General features: G+C 36.9%; 1 protein-coding gene across 1 annotated transcript in view; it reads left to right on the top strand.

Annotated features, from left to right (window-relative positions):
- The first annotated feature begins 2,472 nt into the window (after window positions 1–2,472).
- The window catches only part of LOC137618371 (glutamate receptor ionotropic, delta-1-like), a 94,458-nt gene continuing 81,334 nt past the window's right edge, over window positions 2,473–15,596 (top strand). The window contains exon 1 of the mRNA XM_068348540.1: window positions 2,473–2,630. Coding sequence (XP_068204641.1) covers window positions 2,473–2,630 — 158 coding nt within the window. The remainder of the gene's footprint in view (window positions 2,631–15,596) is intronic.

Below are 15,596 nucleotides of genomic sequence, written 5' to 3'. Positions count from 1 at the left end.
ATGACAAAAAATAAATGAAAAACATTGCTAGTGTTAGCATGTTACGCTAACATTGCCGCAGCTCAATATTGCCGTATTTTTACATGAGACATAGCCTTTGCAATGCCGCCTCCAAAGATTATCCTCTTATACTGTTTTTTCTTTTTTTCCGTTTATTATACATCCAAGAAGGTAATGTAAGGAGAAGAAAAGGCTTGTTTTATCATTATATACCGTTTCGCCAGTATGTTTTCCCCACCCAAAACCCCGAGTTCCCACTGGGGTCCCCCATTATCGTAGGATATATATATATATATATATATATATATATATATATATATATATATATATATATATATATATATATATATATATATATATATATATATATATATATATATATATATATATATATATATATATATATATATATTTCTTAAACTATTCATTTGCGACGGGAGCGAGTGTTATTTTTGAAGAGAGCAGAATTTTTTCTATAGAAAAAAGTAGTTTTTTCCTAGGTTACATTGCCCTGTAATACAGTAAAATATTACCGATTACTCATGGATACATGAATTGATTTACCCATTCAATGGGTTCACCCATGAGAATGAAAAGGTGAGGATCCTGTGGGTATTAGATGGCCATGGCTTTGGTCTTGTGGGTGTTGATTTTTAAGCCAAGGTCTTTGCATTTAGCCTCGATCCTGCCCAGTGCCTTTTGGGTAGTTTTGCATGAGTGTGCTTTATGTGGGCATATAATACATATGTCATCGGCGTACATCACTTGGAGATCCATGATTTACCAAGCGGACGTGTTGTGAGGAGCTCTGTTATACACGCTCTAAGTCGTGTTTTAGCTTTATGTTTTTCCCTTAGAATATCATTGAAAAGATATTAGTTAGTCTTATGCAGAACCCTAAGTGATAAGAAACAGTGCACAATGTCCCCTCCTAACTATGTCTGCCTCATATGTAATAACACGGAGGGAGAATGGAAAAAATGGATAGTATATGAATGTAATAGACTCTACCATAAGAAATGTGTGCATACAGTGACAGACATCACTGATAAAGAACGAAATAACCTAGGTCGGTTATACCAACACTGCGTACGTGAAGCCAGACAAAACAATTTAGTAACATCAAAATTAAAGGAAGATGTGAACATGAGAGATCTGGCCCTGAATGTATAAGATTCGAAAATAGATGACTTGGTAAACAAACTTGCGGACCTTAGCGCAGACGCAGCAAATTCCACCAAGACTACCGACCTCACTGAGAAAGTTGACATTCTTGCCATGAATATGGAATCAATTAAAGCAACACTTCAAACATTGATAGACCCAAAACCCGGGAAACCGACATTTGCTGAAAAAGTTAAGGAAAAAAATCTGTTGATAATTAAATCAATTGATAAAATAACAAATTACTGAAAGAAAACGTGAGGTTGAACAAGCACTTTAAAGACATTCTTATACTTAACACGAGGTCAAGTACGAATGGAAATGTAAACTTTGCAAATAATATGATCAGAGAAGAGGCGGCAAACAAAATTCAGACATTGGTAGCTGACACTAAAGCAAGAAAAATCAGAAAGCTAAAACCAAAAATAATGATATGCAATGTGTACAATGATGAAGATGATGTAGTAAATTCTTTGATTCAAAGAAATCACCGCCTGGACCAAATCCAAAATATAGAAGAGAAGATAAGTGTAGTCCCGAAGAAAAATGCCTCGGGGGGGGGGGGGGGGGGGGCACCCACTATGTGCTGAAATGTGATCCTGAAGTTCGGAGGGCTATTCATGATAATGGGGACAAAGTTCGTTACGATGGGGTATCTATAACATACGTGATAGGTACCACGCGATCACTTGCTACCACTGTCAGAGGTATGGACATCTTGAAAAAGATTGCAAGTCTAAGAATGATGATAAAGTCTGCGGGAAATGCTCAAAGAGACATTCCACCAGGGAGTGTAATTCGCAATTGTCAAAGTGTATAAACTGCACAAAGATAAACAAACCAAGTGACCCCACAGTAAATTCTAGAGACTGCAAAACTTATGACTTAGAATTGAAAAGACTAGTGGAAAATACTGATCATGGTTACTAGAGATGTCATAAACTTTGGCTATGTAAATACTGTATACAATCTGTAGTTAATAAGACTATTCAAATTCGAGAATTGATAAAGGAGAAATATTTGGATATGCTAGCATTATCTGAAACATGGTTAAATAACTTGGACAAGGCAAAAATAACTGAAATGACCCCCCCCCCCCCCTCCCCACATGCCTTCTTTCACATACAAAGAGAAGATAGGTCTAGTCACTCAATTCTCAAAATGTTGAAAAGAATTAGTGTAACAAGCTTTGAATATATAGAAATAAAATTTACGCCAAAAAACAGAAAAATATCCTTTGTGACAAGCTACAAACCTCCTGGACCGAACACTAGTATCTTTTTTGAAGAATTCGGTGCTCTCATTGAGATGATTATCGTGGAGAAAAACGAATTAGTTATCTGTGAAAACTTATATTTTGGGATGGATGACACATCAAATCCTGACGCTCTGGCATTTAGTGAGTTACTAGAATCATATCGATTAGTGAATAATGTCGAGTGTACAACTACTTTAACTGGGGATACGTAAGATTTAGTTTTAAGTGATGACATGAATAGTATTGTATGTGATATAAAAGTTGAAGAGAAATTTACTATCTCCCCAGTACACAAACTTATTATGTTTAGTTTACCTCTACGGAAACATGCATTAGTAAAGAAAATAAACTTTAGGCATAAATCAATTTTTTTTCCTACCATATTTATTGAAGAAGTTACAAAGAAAATAAAGGATGCTATTAACATTCACTGTGATCATGATGACCAACGTCCGTTAGGGGCTAAGTGTGCTAACTGTCTTGCGACCACTTATAATAAAGTGAGTAAAAGTGAATATGATACCATGTGCCCACCGATGGAAAAGACTCTAACTGTAAAAGACCCATCTCCTTTGTTTGATGGAGAGACTTTGGTAAAAAAGAGGGAAAAGACGTAAAGAAAGAAAATGGAATAGGTTAAAAACTGAAAGTACTTGGGTAGAATACAAAACTGCTGTGTGTCAGTATAACTACCTACTAAGAAGGAAAAAAAGTGAATACTATAAGAGAAAGATCATCGAAGCAGCAACAGACATGAATAAGTTATATCGTCTCCTGAATGGTATAATGGGAAATGTAAAAGAAAAGAAGATACCTGATGGATACAGTAACCAGGAACTAGCAAATAATTTTCTAGTATTCTTTACAAACAAAACTGAATATATAACCTGGTCATTTGTAAATACTCAACATCAGATTAATGATACACCAGGCACACAGAAAAAATCAATACGATTTAACAACATAACACAAGATGACTTCACCAGTATTATCAAGAGAGCAAAGAAAACAAACTGCGTGATCTATCCTATGCCAATATCTGAAGTAATTGGGGAGAGGAACTTTTCTAGACTAGCCGAAATAATAATTAGAATAGCAAATGCAAGCTTTGATGAATGTAAGTTTCCTAAATCTGAGAAAATGGCTATAGTCGCACCAGTTCTGAAAAATGCACTTGACTACCAGGAATTAAGCTCATATTGACCTATTTCGAATCCATCCTTTGTCTCAAAAGTGCTTTGATATGTAAGTTTTGAACAACTAGTCAGTCACTTAGAAGTAATAGAAGTTTTACCTGACAACCAATCTACTTACAGAAAACAATACTCTACAGATCTACAGAAACAGCCATCTGCTCTGTTGTAAATGATATGCTAGAAGTGATGGATGAAAATAAATGTGGTATCTTAATACTGCTTGATCATTGTGCTGCTTTTGATACAGTTGTTCATGAACTGCTACTAAATGATCTACGGTCCATCGGCGTTGAAGATCAAGCCTTCAATACCTAAAAGACTACTTAGTTGGTAGAGATTACTGTGTACAAATTGGAAACTCTTATTCATCATATAAACCCTTAAACAGAGAACTACCCCAGGGGAGTGTACTTGGCCCAGTCTTATTCTGCATATATACTGTTGGTATATAAAAAATACTACAAAGGCACGGCTTGAAGTTCAAACTATTTGCAGATGACACACAATTTTACTTCTCCATTAATTATATATATGACACTACTGAAACTCTAAACTGAATCCTTGATAGTGTTAGAGAATATATAACATTTGAACAACTAAAATTGAATGGGAACTGAACTGAATTCATGGTGGTGGGTGAGAGAAACAGTGTGAGAAACTTGAGTGATATTCAAATGAACATAAATAATGACTCGGTGCCGATAGCTAGTAAAGTTCGAGATCTAGGTGTATTTCTTGACTGTAACCTGTCTCTAAATGCCCAAATAAATAATGTAATGAGAACTGCTGGTTATCATCTAAGAAATATTGTGTTTATAAAAAAGTACCTGTTCGAAAATTCTGTAAAGAAACTTGTGATAAACTGTGTTATTACCAGGATTGACTATTGCAACTCTATCTACTACAATTTACCAAAAGTGCAACTTAAGAAATTACAAGACATAATAAATAGAGGAGTAAGACTGATAAAAGGTGTCCCACCTAGAGAAAGGATCACCCCTATACTAATCGATTTACTCTGGCTGCCAATAAAAGCGAGAATTAAATTTGAAATATGTACAATAACCCACCAAGTTATCAGAACTTGTCGTCCAAAATAATTATGAGAATTGCTACATATTGCACAGCCAACAAATCGTGTCGACACGAGAATAGTTACAGATGGCTTCAAACTGTTGGAACCTAGATATAAGTCTACATTAGGCTCTAGAGCCTTTAAATATGCGTCCCCGAGGCTATATAATAGGCTCCCACAAAACATTCGAATGATTGAAGACATTAAAGCTTTCAAGAGGAAACTGAAGACTTATTTAAAAAATCTTACAACAGTGACAATTTAACAGTAAATTAACAATACGTGACCTGAAACGATAAATACTCTGAACCAACAAAGTAAAACGACAGCAGAGGTTCTGTAGAGAGTAGAGTTCTCCTGCTGTATGGGACCGGAAAAGGAGCCATCATAGTAAGTAAGTAAAGTATATGAAGATTTCCACTCCGTTTGGGAGGTCTAGAGTTACTAGATTCTCTACAAGTAGATGGAAATGGTAAGGGCTTAGTATGACCCACTGTGGCGTTCCGTTTTCTAGGGGGATAAATCAGAGGTTTTTCCTAAGAAAGTGACTCGGGATTCACGGTTCTGTGTGTAATTCCAAGTCCAAGGCCTAGGTGTCCTTTCTTTCTTTTTTTTTTTACAAGTGTGAAGAGGATAGCTGTGTAGCTGGCTATCTTAAAGGCTTTTTCTAGGTCGAGAAAGATGACAAAGGCCATTTTGTCATTAATTGTTGTGAAAACATCAGTTATACTTTCTTGAGTGCCTATGCCTTTTCTATAGGCATAAAGGCGAGGATGTAGTGGGCCTATTTTCCATTGGAGTCTGCTGAGTACCATACATGCAGCTAATAAAGCTATGGGTTGGTAGGTGTCTGTTTCTTTGGGTTAGTTTTGGAATGGGTTTCGTGTCTTGTTGATTCCATGTTATTGGTTGGAGTCTTTCAGTGTGTGTTTTATTGATTAAATGCAAGTACACCAACTTCGTGGGGCTTCCCATGTTCCTTAGCATACTATAGTGATTAACTAGGCTCCAGGGGCAGTGTCTTTTATGCCTTTTGTGAGAGCCATGTTGAGTTCTTCCATGGTGTAGGGGTTGTTGATGTCATCTCACATGCTGCAGGTGGCTTCAATATTATTGTTCCGGATTGGAAGCAGTGTTCTCTGCCTATTTATAGTTTGCAGAGGAAGATTTGTACTTTTGGCTCGGTCAGCAAAGTTATTTGTAATTCTATTTTCTTCTGTTATTGGGTCTGGGTTGGTGACTCTGGGTTTGCTGTTTTTCCTGGAGATCTTGTTAAACCAGCCCCATATCTGCTAGAGATGTTTTGTTGATTTCTTTGTATCATGAGTACCATTTGTCTGTTTTCACTTCCACTGTTACCTCTAAAGAATGTTTGGTGATATCAACGAGTAGAGCATAAATGTCAAAAGTTCTGTTTCTTCTGAAGAGCTCTATGGTTCGGTTGACTCTTGCAATCATTTACTTGATGTGGCTGTTATAGAACCCGGTATCCGTATGCTTTATTCCTGAAAACTTTTTCTGAGGCATAGAAATACTGGCGGTGGCATCTAGTTTGTTAAAGGCCAGTCGTCTCTTTCTTAACGTTTTAAATTAATAATTCTCCATTCATCATCTACTTTACGCTTCAGAGGCCTGAGCCATGTAGGCCTGGGTCTTTCAACTCTTATACTGCCTTGTGGAGCCAAGTTCAAAATTTGGTGAAATAATCTCTCTTTGGGAGTGCAAAGAGCTTGCCAAAACCATATCCATCTACCCTTCCCTATGATCTCATTCACATAAGGCACTCTACACTCCCTTATAGTTTCCTTTGTAATCCTGTCCTGCCATTTAACTCCCAATATTCTTCTGTGGGCTTTGTTCTCAAATCTACAAAATCTGTTGTTTATTGTTATATTCTTATACCATGACTCATGTCCATACAATAACACCTATCTCACTAAACTGATATATAGCCTGATTTTTATATGCAATTTCAGGCAATCTAATTTCCAAATTTTACTCAACCTAGCCACTCTCAGATTTGCATTTTTCCATCTTTCATTAAACTAAAATTCTAAAGATCTTGTATTGGAGATCATAGTTTCTAAATATTTAAATAATTCCACATCATTTATCCTTTATCCCTCTGATAATACTTCATCTTCTATTGCATATTCCCATCTCAGAATCTCTTTCTTCTTTTCATTGTGAGCCCAACAATATGTGATATTTCATGCATTCTGTCAAGGAAGCTTTGCAAGTCCTGTGGTGTTCTGCTAATAAGGGCAGAGTTGTCAGCATACTCTAGGTCAGCTAACTTCCTATTACCAATCCAGTCAAATCCTTCTCCACCATCCCCATCTCTTCTATGTATTACAAAATTCGTGAGGAGGAAAAACTTCATAGGTATGTACTTCATTGTTTATTCGAAATCCTTTTGATAGGCCTCCACTCATATTAACCTTGCAATTGCTATGCTCATGAACTGACAATAAAATTTACATATTTGTGAGTAACTCCATAATAATGCAGGACTCTTCACAAAACTGGCCAGTCCACAATTTCAAAGGCTTTTTCATAGTCCACAAATGACATCAGAAGTGGAGTTCTATATTCTACACATTGCTGTACCACATGACTTAAATGAAAATTTAGTCAGTACAGCATCTACCTTTTTAAATCTGCTTGTTCACCTGCTCATCAATCATTCTCTCTAGTCTCTTTGCCCCTTCACGCCACATTCTACGATATAATCTTGTAAGAAATATAGGAGTCACTTCATTTTCGCCCAATATCATCCCAGCAGTTATTCCATCGCATCCACGGACTTTCTAACTCTTTAGTTTTTTAATGATAGCTTTGATTTTAAACACACTAAATTCATTCATGGGCACATCAAGGTGTTCCTTAGCTTCAGGTATATCAATAAAATTATTACCTTCATATCTTCTATTCATAACATCACTACAGTGTTCCATACAACGTTGCCTTTCTTCATTTTCTGCTGTTATAACAGATCCATCTTTATTTTTGATGGCTATATGTTTCTTCTTTGCTTCCGTAGAGATTTCATTAATAATTCTGTGAGCTATTTTTATACCATAGCCACTCCTTGAAATCATAGGTTTGTCAGCCTCATCTGCTTTCCTGTCTAAATATTCTCTCCAGTCATTCCTGGTTTTTCTCTTTACCTCACTACCAATACTAAAATACGTAGCGTGCTCTACCTTGTCATTTTCATTACTTCCTCGAAATTTTCAACGATCAATCTGTCTTTGTCTTCTTTTTATAGTATCCCAATTATCATTTGATATTCATGTTTTTTTCCTTGCAACTGCATGTCCCAAAACATCACTACCAACTGACTGATATATGTTTGTAATATCTCACCATTCTTCATTAAGTGTCTGTCCATCGTCCCTTAAAGTCTCTAAGACTGCAAATCTATTCCTACATTTAATTGCAAAGTTTTCTCTTTGCTCATCTAGAAGCGTAGTTGTGTCAAACCTAGGTAATCTATCTTCATTTCTGTTGGGTGCTTTCAGTTTTAATTTCAGTGTGGCAATGAGGAGCTGGTGATTACTACCAATGTCTGCACCTCTATAGCTACTCACATTTCTCAGAGTCCTCCTTCTCGCATTATTAATGTCTATGTGATCTATTTGATTTTTTTAATTGCCACATCGTAAAGTCTATGTATAATTGCGGATGGTCTTGTGCTGGAAAAAGGTATCTCTAATAGCAAGATTGCTTGTTGAACGAAAACTTAAATAATCTGCCCCACTATTAAAAACTTCGCCAAAAGCCCACAGCGCCCATCACATTTTCTATACCTTCATTATTTATTCCAACTTTAGCATTGAAGTCACCTATCTCAATTTTCATATCACTCTCTGGGATCTCATCAATTACACTCTGCAGTTCTTCATAGTATTCATCTTTCGTTTCTTCAGGGGAATCATTTGTTAGTGCATATCAAACTATAATACTATTATTGCACTGATTTGATTTAAACTTTGATTTAAACTCTGCAAGTCATCATCATTCCTACCACTCTTCTTCCAACTCCAACTGTTCTTCTTGAGTAGATATATACTTTGCCTTAGTCTACAATTTCTTTACCAATCCCCTTACTACGTGTTTCACTCAGGGCCAAAATATCCAAACTATATTTCATAAATTAATTTTCCAATCTGATTAATGGTCTTAATACTCCAATTGCCAATTGTCTAATATTTCTTCATTATTTATAAACCAGGAGATTCTTAGCACCCCGATACGCCCGGGACTGGGGCCATTCTGTAATTTTTTCTTGCCATAGACTGACTGAATAAATTCATAGAGGATTCATTGGCTGATTTCATCAAAGGATAGCCAGTTCCTTGTAATGTGCAGTGCCTATCTAAGGCAAGTGACCCCTGCCGCTCCATACTAATTCCAGTAATAGAGCGAGAGCTAGCAGCCATTTATTTACCGGAGATGACCAAAATTCTAGTGGGTATTTTGGGAAAGGATCTACCATGGGACATCCAAAAATGGGTATCTTTAAGTTGGGCAGTGGTGGGTGTGGATTTTATTAACCACTTTTGTCCGAAAAATATGTGGGTAGGGGAAAGTAAATTGGCTGCAGCTCCTCTCACACTGGGCCTAGAATAAAGAACTACATACCAAAATGATGCTATTGATGAGTAAATTTATTTAATATCAAACTAAATCAGTTAATTTATTATTAGAGGTCACCAGGGGTCAAAAGGTCAAGATCAGCCATTTGAAATGCCAGATTTGGGTTTTAGTTGTATTTTGGCTAAATAAGACATCAAAATTTGCTAAAGGTTTACTAAATATGCGTAAAATATAAAAAAGAGATAAAAATAAAGTTTTTTGAAGAATGTAGGATCTATTCCAGCTATATTACTAATATGGACTTCTCTAAAAATCTATTCTCTTTTCTTCATTCGAGGAATGGCTGCTCTCAGTGTCACTTTCATTATCATCATCATCATCATCATCATTATCATCTTCTTGCTGTACATCAGATTCTTCAACGGTTAACTTATCAGGGGTATTTGAGCCAGTGAACCAGACAATCATCAATCTACATTCTGGACTTTCCAGCCATGTCCTTCAGGAACAAATGAGACTGGATCGGCTTCCTTGCATTCCTCAATACGTGTGCAACAAATTTAGTTCTTAGCAACTTCTGTTGCTACACTCTTTGGCAAGGAGGAAGACAACAGGGGTCTGTAGTTTTGATTTTATCCAATGGATCAGTTTCCTTCTTTAGGGCATACAACTTGCGGTATAGTTGAAGCCTGGCTTCATCAATACTTGTTAGGTTCTAAACTCCATAGACAATGCACAAGTACTCTTCAACTACAGCAGCAACATCTGGATCGATGACATCTGAGTCTCCAAGGTGACTAATTGCTGATGTGAACCTAGGGTTGTTTCTCATTATTTCAAATGGCTTCCACTTTGCTTTTCTCATAAAAGAGGCTGTATAATCACAGCCTGTCAGAGCACGGAAACTTGGTAGAGCATCGCATGTAGGTCCGGTCAGTTTGGTTGCAAGTTGTGACATATAAATGAAACGCCTGGAATTTCTAGAACTCAAGCCAGCATCCATCCAAATCTGTGCATTAAGGAACCTAGCATGGTAGAGAATGAGGATGAAGACGTCAGTGTCGTTACTGCGAATGACAATCACTGGAGACACATCATGGTTAACAGCAACAAAGTTTGCATAGTACAGTAACCGTGTATCGGCTTCTTCATGCCTGCACTGAAGCTCATGAACCAGGATCGTGTGGACAGTTCCACTTGTTGAAGTGTAAAGGTAGCATTCATGTTCCACTGCTAAGTAGACCTGATGTCCCCTAAGAGTCGATGCATATCTATCTGATGACCATTCATCCTTCAAGAAGGCCAAAAACTCTATTTTGCATTGTGATGTGCTCCAAGCCGTGTTGAGATCTGGTGGTCTTTTCCGTGACGAGCCAGTGATTTATGTAGGTAGTGGGTGTCCTACTACAATTTCACCAGTGCTACAAGCTTATTTCAAAATGGACATTGCCATCCCCCCATAGGTGGATGCCATGTTAAGCGTACGGAAGAAGAACATAGCATCAATAATATAGACATCAGTCCTGTCTGGTATGGCATTCAAGGTTCCCATTGTTTCTAATTTTTCCATTAATGTGCTCTTTGATGTCTTGTTCATATCACCGGTTATATGACACAATAAGATAGGAACTAGAGTGAGAGGGTAGGACAGGAAAATACTCAGATCAAGTTCTTGTGTTACTGACAAATACAGCAGCCCTCAAAATACGTCTCTGGTGCATTTTGCTTCCTTGATCTGTTTGTCCTTTGTGGTGAATTTAACTTTTACTACATCCTGTGTGACATTCATCACATTTCTTCGCTTAACAGCCCGTTCAAAACGCCCACCATCTACATTACATTCATTAACAAAAACTTGATACTAGGTAGATCCAGTGTCTTTTGACTGCAGAAGTCTGTCTTCCACACCATCCGAGGCAGCTTTGCCAGTGTTTAGGCAATACATAGTATCATCATTAACAGGGAATGGATTTAGAGTGTTCTCCACCTCTGTGATCGTGCTCTTAAGGTCTGCATTGTCTTTGGCCATCCTTGATGGCTTTAGTTCCTGTATTGCATCATCCACCAGTGTGATTCCAGTCATTTCCAGGAGACAACTCACAATTGCTCCCCTAAAAGATCTTGTCACTGTCCACCTCTAACGGACTGCAACATTCTGTGTAAATGCAGCAATACCCTTTTGACTGGATGCAGCATCCCTATTCACAGCTTGCTGTAAGGTAATAGCAACTGCACTTCTGGAAAAGGTATTCCTAGTTCTCCACACAGAGAGTGCACCTGCTTGAAAACTTGGCTTTATTCCGGGATGTGTCATTTCCATATTGAGCAGATTGAGTTGATACAATGACATTTAACGGGCATAGTTTGGCTTGTGAGTTGCAAAGAATATAGGAATCATTGAGCCTAAAGCATAGATGTAGAGGTGTAGGTCATTTGTCCTGCTGGCCCTGTCAAAAAGCATGAATATATGAACAAGATCTATGTAGAGAAACCAGAACCTAGCAGTAGAGCCATGATGACCCTGACGATTCTGATCACAGAATTCACCATATCTCTCCACCAAATTACAAATTACAGTGGACTCCAATAATGTCAAAAGTGATTGGGGTGATGGGTCTGCAGAAAATGAATTTAACAACGCCATGCATTCATCGGGTATTCCACCTTCTAAAATGAATTGTTTAAAATGCAAAATCTGTAAGGCAAGTGCAAACAGGGGATGGATACGCTTGCATCTGTTAAAATGTTTTCCACCAATGAACCCTCGTACTGGACCATGAACCAACACATCAGCCGAGCAAAGAACTTCGGTACAACCAGATGATTCAACATTATAACCTAATGCGCTGAAATAGGCCATGGAAAAATGAAATGCACCAAAACAAACAAAGATATTGTCAAAAAGAGGGGATTCTTGTGCTTGGATCTGGAGTGCAGGTTTTGCGATAGCAAGGTCATATGTCATTATAGCATATGCCTCACCGCACTCTCACACAACCTTTTGAGACCTGACCAAAGTTTCTTTAACTACATCCAATCTTGTTGGTGGCAGTTCAATATTTTCCATATACCGAATCTGCTGCAAAGGGAGTCTGTCCCCTGTGACCAAGGAATTCCAGCCACGCCACATAAGGGTGCTGGACATCAGGCAGCAGCATATTTACCAGATGATATCCATTTTCTTTGCTATCTCCAGGCTGGATTGTGGATCTTGTGAATATTTTTCAAATTCGAACTTCGACAGTGGCGTTCTTTTATATGGCATGATTTGTCGCTGAGGCGCATCAAATATTCGTCTTTTCACAGGTACTTGGTCAGTAGTTGCATCAGTATTCGTGGTCCCTTTGGTCTGAGCACCTTGCACCCCCCTTCAGCAGGCCTATTCTGGTAGCATTTCAAAACGATGTCATGAATAGTGTCTTTGCCAGATAGGGTTTCTGTCAGCTCGTCATAATTATCCTAATCAAGACCCGTGGAGAGTCCAACTTGAGGTAAGAGCAAATCATGTAAAAGCTGCCCTTCTGCTGTGATTTTTTATGTTATATCCATCTCAATTGATTCAGCTGTGGGATAACTTACTGCATGACCCAAGTGATTAAGAATTTCCACAACTCTGCGACTACCTGTGAGGCTTTTCATTCCGACTCCCAGATAAAGATGCTTGGATGGTTTTACTCTTCCCCGGCTGGTACAGAAAATAACATCCTGGGATAGTGAGACTACCCTTCATTTTACTGATTCACTAGGCTTATCTTTATTCTGGAAGCCACAGAGAAGTGTGGTAAAAAAGCAAATGAAGAAGATCTGGAATTTCTACTTGGCCTTTCTTAAAATCATCAAGTGACAAGGACAGGGGCAATTCAGGTGCACACTTACAAAATTTCAAGGATGTTAGAACGCAATGTAGAGACTGTTTTTATAATGTTTTAAAGACAAAACAGGTGCACACACACACTCAATAAAACAGATCTCAGTAATATAGGTGAACCATCTATCAACTAAATTTGAAACGGTTTGACGAGTGAATTTCACAGTAACCGTTTAATGATGACTGTTGTCATATCCGTCATATTGCTGGAATAGATCCCATTATCTTCAAAAAACTTTATTTATGTCTCTTCTTTAAATTCTATTCATATTTAGTAAACCTTGGGCAAATTTTTTTGTCTTGTTTAGCCAAAATACAGCTAAAACCCAAAACCGGCATTTCAAAGGGCTGACCTTGACCTTTTAACCTTTGGTGACCCCCAGTAATAATTTAAATAATGTTTTTTTTATATGAAATAAATCTACAGATCAATAGCATCATTTTGGTATATAGTTCTTTACTCTAGGCCCAGTGTGAGAGGAGCTGCAGCCAATTTACTTTCCCCTACCCCCATATTTTGCCAAAATATGAAAAGTCCATTTTTGGACAAAAGGGGTTAATAAAATCCACACCCACCCTTGCCCAACCTAAAGATACCCATTTTTGGATGTCCCATGACAGACCCTTTCCAAAAATACCCACTAGAATTTTGGTCATCTCCGGTAAATAAATGGCTGCTAGCTCTTGGACTATAACATCAACCACCAAGTATCAGGAGTAAAAGCCAAAGAGAAGGTATGTCTATCGCCTTAAACCCAATGCATCACCCTGCTGCCAGTGACTTCATTTAGAATTAGGGGGGCATTTCCTCCACACTTAAAGTTCTCGTTACGCTCTTTGATTTTCCTGTTAACATTATTCTATAACAACAATTTGGATGTTCGATGAATTTCCTCTTGCTTTCCTCCATATGTCATTCGCCTCTGATATATAATTCTAATCCTTGCCGGTTGGAATGTATTTGTAGCTGTTTTTTTAGCATTTAAATTGGTCATAATTGTCTAAAATAAATAATACTTTTGTAATTCTGAAAGGTGTTCTTTTTAGCCTAATTTATATGCGTATTAATTCACGTATGCTAAATTTCTATATAAAGGATACCGCCTAGGTCATTGCCGTTATGTAGACTGGCCTATTTGGAGAAATAGGAGGCTCCTAATATCTGGAAAAAAGAATAGATAATTTTTAACTACGAATGATTTTACTCACCTGCTAACTGTCCTAGAGATAGTGTTTGCTTTGGCTGAATGTGAGGACAATTCGTCTATAAACGAAAGCTTTCTGGTACAACTCTGGAATATATATGGTTGGTTATCCTCAAACCGGTGTAAGCTAGACAGGTCGTCCTTTGTTCAAATCAGACTTGTATTTCGCTAACCGGCTAAAGGAAAGTCATCCATATTTGATATTGCGCTTGACCGAGAGTGAAGTGATGCGACACTAGATTTGTTTAATTTCAGTTTTCCTGATACTGATCAGACTAGATGCCTATTCATAGCTATTAAACCCAAGTTGCTTTAATTTTCTGGTATGTTAGCAAAAGCTAATTTTGATTTTTTTTTTTTTTTTTTTAGAATTAGTATTACAATTTCATTATGTAAATGTAGCTATGGTTGGTCCGAACCTCGAAATAACTGTTCTATCTATATTATTTTCATATACATAACCTTTGCTAAACAGGAACATTTTGTATTCCTAACATATATTTCCTATTAAAAGTGATTTAAACCGTCAATGCATATAATGTAAATGAGAAATTTCTATGCAAAAAGAAAGCTTAGGTTTTGGAATTGTATGTCAGAGATTGGTTGCATTCTTTCAACTAACAGGATCTCCATAATTCAGAAAGAAAATCCAGAGGCAAAAAAAAAAAAAAAAAGAAATAAATCGACTACCTTCAGAATACAAATATGTCTTCAAAATGTGTTGAATCACTTTGAACACATACTGGTTTGAAACTGCACACAGAGGTTTTATGTAAAGGAACTATGAGGAAAATAATTTTTTTTGTTGTTGATGAATTTTTTCGAAAGCCTACATCACCAATATATGTGGTCCTCAGTTACTTGAAAAAAAAAAAGAAGAAAAAAAAAAGATAAAATTCTCCATACTTTGGAACCTCAGAACTTCTTTGAGATACGAAAAAATATTATCTTGTAACGTTAATTATTTATCTTGAGTTTTTTTTTTTTTTCGCATATGACATCATTGTTAGGCCATCAAAAGTATAAGGAAATGTATATAAATGCTTATTTTAAAATATCTTTCCAGGATTTTCTCTTATTCTGTGGAATATCAACAATGGCTTTGACAGCTGCAAAGTACTTAGGTAAGCCCAACTGAATCAATTTTATAAAATATGTAGTGATATATATATATATATATATATATATATATATATATATATATATATATATATATATATATATATAT

Source organism: Palaemon carinicauda, chromosome 2 (genome assembly GCF_036898095.1).
Source record: "Palaemon carinicauda isolate YSFRI2023 chromosome 2, ASM3689809v2, whole genome shotgun sequence".
Taxonomy (NCBI): Eukaryota; Metazoa; Arthropoda; class Malacostraca; order Decapoda; family Palaemonidae; genus Palaemon; species Palaemon carinicauda.
This window is presented reverse-complemented; position numbering and strand designations above follow the sequence as displayed.